The 6,224-nt window shown below is 31.3% G+C and overlaps 1 protein-coding gene across 2 annotated transcripts; it reads right to left on the reverse strand.

Annotated features, from left to right (window-relative positions):
• Positions 1 to 2,123: 2,123 nt before the first annotated feature.
• On the reverse strand, positions 2,124 to 5,431 carry LOC133864564 (E3 ubiquitin-protein ligase APD1-like). Of its 2 annotated transcripts, XM_062300940.1 has the most exons (6): positions 5,328 to 5,431; positions 5,064 to 5,196; positions 4,044 to 4,183; positions 3,889 to 3,958; positions 2,866 to 3,190; positions 2,124 to 2,327 (listed from the first exon to the last, which is right to left on the reverse strand). In XM_062300940.1, the coding sequence occupies exons 3-6, from the start codon at positions 4,125 to 4,127 to the stop codon at positions 2,243 to 2,245; spliced, it is 564 nt and encodes a 187-aa protein (XP_062156924.1). In that variant the 5' UTR covers positions 4,128 to 4,183; positions 5,064 to 5,196; positions 5,328 to 5,431; the 3' UTR covers positions 2,124 to 2,242. The 2 variants fall into 2 exon arrangements, with proteins under 2 accessions (XP_062156924.1, XP_062156923.1); XM_062300939.1 differs by having other exon boundaries at positions 5,064 to 5,399.
• Between the last annotated feature and the right edge of the window lie 793 nt (positions 5,432 to 6,224).

The following is a 6,224-nucleotide window of genomic DNA, read 5'->3' on the forward strand; positions in this document are numbered from 1 at the left end:
AAGAATGTGGAATAAAATAGCTATTCATATTATTTAGTTTGGTGATAACACATATGCCTTCACCAGAATTGAATCAAAATTACTAAAACTTACCCTTTTTTTCTTTACAAAAAAAGAAAAGAAAAGAAAAAGGAATGGTTGTTCCTATCAATTTTAGGGAGTTGTCTCACGTATCAAACGTACTCTTAGTATACACTATATAGTATGATTTTTAGATGTACAAATATACAAATTGGTTTTTTTTTTAATTAATTATTGTGATTTTTTTTTTGTTAATAATTTTGTTCTCTCTCTCTCTCTCTTCTCAAAATAAAACTATTAGCAAACAATTTAGAGCATAAAACTCTCTTAAAAATACAAGAATGATTTTTATCTTTATGTCAAATAAAAACAATTTTTTTTTATTTTTATTTTTAAAAAAAATACCCTTAAAACACATTAACAACTAATATTTTTCGTTCAGCAAACAAAATTGAAATGAAACAAATTTTTGTGGTCTTTAGTCCTTAGATGGGATGAATTTGCATTTTACGTACCCTCTTGAAATTATGAATTTGATGGTATGGTCAATGGTGGAGATTCCTTCCGATCTATGTTCTTCCAAATAGTACTATAATAATGAATAAAAAAGAGTGGTACTTTTTTATACTTTTGTTGCAACTTGTTAAAGCGCAGAGAATCCACACTAGTTTATTAGTTTTTTTTTTTACCCTTTTTTTTTTACTTGGGGTGCTTCTGACAATTAACAACGTGATGTCAAGTGTCAACTGACTGTCTTTGGCTTCTTCTTCTTAAAGTGGCATAAAGGGCATAGAGTTAACGTGGAGATAATGTATGGAGAAATATGAAATATTTTTTTTGTCCACGTTGTTTGTATTATTAAATATCGAATTTAATTTAAATTCAATGCTATGATCAGAGATATATATAAATAATTTTCATGAAATTCAATATCTTTTATGTCTTTTGTTCGTCTTGAAGGGCAATTACTCTACTTTGTTTGATTTTTTTTTTTCTTCTTTTCTCTCTTAAAAATAAAAATATTAACAAGCACTCAAAAACATAAAACACTCACAAAACAATATTTTAGATCAAACTAATATGTGGGGTAATTTTATCTTTTAACATGATTAAAATGGGGGCATTTTTGAAAAAGTAATTAACCTAAAATTCTGGTTTCACTCTGCATATAGCCCCGCATGGCCAATCTTTTGAAAAGTAGTGTATTCCTCCGAGTAATCCCATCAAAAGCAGAGGAAAAGGAAGAGACAGCTGAAAAAAAGAAACAAATAAAGCAAGCAAATATGTTCTGCACCAGGAAATTCTCAATCATGTTCTGAGCATAAGCTCCCTTGTAAGCTAATTTATTTTCCACCTTTTTCTTTTCTTTTTCTTTTTTTTTTTTTTTAAAAAAAATAAAATCACTTAGTCATTTTCTTTGTTAGGTACTCGAGTGAAAAGAGAATTTTGAGTAAGGATACGGCCACCACCCTTAGTGCATGTCCCCATCGCTCCCCAAACCCGTTAGTCCATCACATCTCTGGGCCTTTCACAAAAGCCCGCTAATTTATTTATTTTTATTTTTTTTTAATTTTAATTTTTAATTAGGTACAAGTGATTCTTTAGTGGCATGCTTCAACGCAACGTAAATAATTGCCATAAAGATTATTTAAAAAAAAAAAAAAAAAATTGCCATAAAGATGCGCGGAACATGCAATGTCTTAATGCGTGGTCCATTATTGACCACGTGTCCCTTTCATTTCTTTGACATTTTTAAATCTTTTATTTCTTTTTTCAAACGAAATATTTTTAGTCCATAGTGTGATGTTGTGAGTCCATGTGGCTGATGGGGCTGTTCAGATAGACGTTGGGCCTTGGGCCTTGGGCCTTGGGCAACACTCAATTCCTGATTTCATTACGACCTAAATAAAATCTAATTTTATTTTATTTTTCTGGTATCGATTGGTTTCAATGGGCCGAGATGATTAGGCTGGGTCTGAATTTAAATAATCTCTATTGGGCCCTTCACAAATTCGTGGATCATACATACATTCTCACTTTTCCCACTTTGCTGTAAAAGGAAGTTCATCAACCCAACTCAACTCCCCCAAAAAGTAGATAGATTGAACAAAAGATATAAAAAGACAGTTAATCATTTTTTAATTTGCTAATCTGAAAACTAATCCTCTTCCAAAACGTACATGTATTTGTTCACCCAAAAAAAGAACAAAAAAAAAAAGGTTTAATCCTGAGGGGCAATAAGTTTTCTTACTTTGCCAATCAATCTTCGGCACACTGGGCATGTCTTGTTCTCTCCATTAAAAATCCTGCAAAACATGTATATTTTCATTAGTTTAAAACTTGTTCACACTTGTCAGCTTATGATTGGAGCGTCTTAAATTTTTGGATATCCATCTTTTAATTTTTTTTTTTCAATTTCAAAATTCATGTAATAAAATTTTTCGTTAAATCTTGTTAAAATTCTCAAAACAACCATATTTTTTTCTAAGAAAAAAAAAGAAAATAAAATTACAAAGATTTAGGTGCTGGTCAGAATTTGAATCTTTGAAAATATTTATAATTTTTTTTTTTAAAAAAAAAATACCGAATTTTTGAAAATTTTGACAGGATTTAACGAAAAATTCTAACAGGGTGTTAGAATTGAAAATAATAGAAAGATAGATACCATAAATTAACACTTTTTAAAGTTTGAAGTCATGATTTCAAAAATAATAAAAGATTAGAGATTGTAAATAAAGTTTTTCCTAAAATTATTTTAGTAGTTGAGGCGACTCTAATCACGTGCCGACACGTATTATCAAATTGTAAAAAGAAAAAATCACCTAAGTATAAATAGATCCATACCTTAGAGCACATACAAAACAGGTGGCGCAGTGGCCACAAGGAACAAAGAAACAATCACGTTGCTCATCGTAGCAGATTATGCATACTTTTTTATTGTACAAATCGTCCGACTCCGAGGAATTACTATTGCTGCTACTAGCGCCGCCGCCGCTATTTGTACAATTTCCCGATTCCAAATCTCCTTCACAAGTTCCATACGTGAATTGCACTGTCTTTTCTGGCCGTAACGGGTTTGTTTCGGTTGCTCCCACTTCCCCTGCGCTCCTCTCGTCACCAAAGTTTTCAAGGTACTTCATAACCATAAACATGACGACCACCAGCAATGCTGCACCCATTCACCAACATTATCTATTCAAATTCAATTTCAAATTCAAGTAGCTTAAATTTGGAAAAAAAAAAAAAATTAAAGTAGTTTGGGCGTAAATTTTGGGATCAATTAGGCACACTTGCTCCAGACAGATGGTAGGACAACTCTTCTTTTAGGACAACTCTTCTTTTAAACTGTCTAAATTTTTGTGTCCAGTAACATAAGATCCATCTTAATTTTAGTAAGTATATAGGTGGGTGTTTAATTTATTAAACCACCACTTTTTCTAAAACTCTAAGCTTAATCTTTTAAGAAATGATGAGTTTAATAATTTAATTAATACTTTAACACTCATCTCACATAATGTGAAATATTCTATTTGAAAATATGAGATAGATTGTGGAGCCAAAGTTTAAAAACTTTAATTTTGATATCATGTTAAATCACTAGCTACTTATTTCAAAAAACTTCAGCTTATAAGAAATAATTAATTTAATAATTTAATAAATATTCTAACATTCTTCTTTACATGTGAGCTCAAACTCCACTTTAATATAACTAATTAACGAGGCCTTACTCATATAATTTTATGATGAGTATAAATTTTGAATTCGTAATATCATGTTAAATTCCATAAAAAAATTAATTAATTAATTAATTAATTAAATTTAATTATAAAATAGGGAGCAACATGTTTTGGGATTAGAGTAACCTACCTAAAGCTGCAAAATAAGCAAACAAACGAGCCACAAATGCAAGCGTGAAGCACCATTCAGCAAAATCATCCTGTAATCGTTAAAGAAAAAAACATCATTATCTAACGGTCAAAGCTATAACTAACACGAGGATAGAGATAGTACAGCTGCCATACTTCGTTGGAGGTGGTTAAATTTAAGGATTGGGAACTGGCCACGTGGAGCTTTCCTCTGTCCAGCACGTTTACTGTGGTACACATGCTTTTGGCCCTCTCTTTCTCCGGCAGTCTTCTTTTCCTTGAAATTCAGATTATTTCTGAAGAAAAAAAAGGAGAAAAAAAATAAGATTAGACTGCTCGAGATTGACACGCACCACTGGTACATCCTATAACTAGCATATTGGAGATTTTCTCTTTTTTTTTTTTTTTTTTTTTTTTTTTTTTTTTAATTTTTTTTTAATTTAATTTAATTTAATTTTATTTTTAATCAATTTAAAAGTAAATTCCCGATAAGATAAAAAAAAAAAAAGAAAGAGAAAATTATGTGTGTCGACAATAATTATATTTCAAGTTGAATCGGATAGTAATTCTAATTTAGGTTTAATAAGAACTTATTGAAGAATCTAGTCAACAGTCCAACTCCCAGTTGAATGAGAATAAGACTCTTAAACCAAATCCAACTCAGAACACTCCTAAGTTATGTGGGAGTAGAAAGGCATATATCTAGGTATAAACAACAGACTGATTATTTTATGTATTGAACATATTTTTATTTCAAAAACTAATTTAGCCATTGGAACGAGACCCACCGTTCACACTGTACTGAAAACTGTCGTTTATTTTAAAAGTTTAAGCTTATAGGAATAATTTAAATGATTATTTTGCAAAAGTGATGTTTAATGTGTTTTGGAGTGTTTGTTTTTTCTTTGGTTGAAAAAAAATGTTTGATGTGACATAAAAAAAAACATGTTTTTATGCAATAATTAGAGATTTATATTTAAAATTGTTTGTTTGGAAAACAAAGAAACAAAAATTTTAACAAACTCTTCCAACATGAATTAGGCCCTTTGCCTTGTGAATGTAGATTTACATTGAGCTTCAAGCAAGCAAGTAAAACACAACATGTGTATGAGATCCACTTGCCTCTGCGATCGATGTAAACAGGGAAGAACAGAGAGAAAAGGGTTCGTTGGTTACCTCAAAAGATGTTGCCGTTTTGGAAGCTCAGTTCCGGTTCATGGATCCATGAAAAAACATCCATTTCAAGTGATCGAAACGACAGTGCTTGAACAATGGCAGTACAATGTACACCTTCACTCTCGATCAGAGCCTTAATGCAAAGAAGAACGGCAATGTGTTAAAAGATTGTGAATACAGGGAAGTGCGTTATGAATATTAAAGCTAGAAGAAATAATCGAAACAGATCGAAGCCGCAATGTATCTACAAAATTTGGTGGCAACCTAACAAGCCCTGCGCACCGTTTTGAATTTTGAAAGCGAGAAAGAAGAGAAAAATCTTATGGTGTGTACAGAGAGGGACACGATCGAGAAGCCATCAGGTGAAGTGGGGAAGAATGGTAGTTGTTCGTTTCTCCTATGTGACTTCAACTAACCATCCTTGGAATTGTCTGTCGGATAACGGAAAGGTAGGTGGGCTTTTCTGGTACAAACCATAGAGCCCACCCCAGCCCAGTCTAGCCCACAATTTTCCCATTAAAAAAAAAGCACATTATTACCCTTGCTTGAGCACGTCTATTCTATAGACATACGTCGATTTAATAGAATTTTTCTAATTCAAATTAAAAAAAAAAAATTATCTAAATTTTTCTATGTTAATTTGGATGAAAACTTTATCATATCTCCCCTGCTTGGTGTTCATGATTACTTTCAAGTGCCTGTTGTAATAGCTGCATATTTAATAAAGAGTAATGTTTTTATCCCGATTTATTGACGTACGTGATATTGACAATTAGTCATTATTATTATTATTATTATTTTTTAAAAAAAGTGCTGATCGATCTTAGGATTAATTTGTCAATTTGTCGACCTTTGTAAATTTCATTAGAAAAAAAAAGATAAAAAGAAAAGTAAAAGCATGGCTGGCCACTCTCTCGTAGAGTTGCCGATTACTGTATTACTTAATTAATTTTGAGGAGGTTCTTGAGTGGTCACAATGATAGAAACTAGAGGTTTTTATTGCTCGAGAAAAAAAAGGTAATGAAAAATAAATTGATCGCTTCAAGGGAATCGGGACTCTTAATTAAAGATCATTTCAAGGGGATCAGCTTTAAGCAATTGAGTATTTTTCTTGATGAATTGCCATTATACAACATGTATATGCATCCTTTTATAGCCGGG

This window comes from Alnus glutinosa, chromosome 3 (assembly GCF_958979055.1).
Source record: "Alnus glutinosa chromosome 3, dhAlnGlut1.1, whole genome shotgun sequence".
Lineage (NCBI taxonomy): Eukaryota > Viridiplantae > Streptophyta > Magnoliopsida > Fagales > Betulaceae > Alnus > Alnus glutinosa.

Coding starts and splice junctions, on each gene's coding strand:
- LOC133864564 (XM_062300940.1), bottom strand. CDS start 4,127: ATGTGTACCACAGTAAACGTGCTGGACAGAGGAAAGCTCCACGTGGCC. Junction 3,191..3,888: donor TGCTTATTTTGCAGCTTTAG/GTAGGTTACTCT, acceptor GAATGGGTGCAG/CATTGCTGGTGGTCGTCATG. Junction 2,328..2,865: donor TGTTTTGTATGTGCTCTAAG/GTATGGATCTAT, acceptor CATGTTTTGCAG/GATTTTTAATGGAGAGAACA.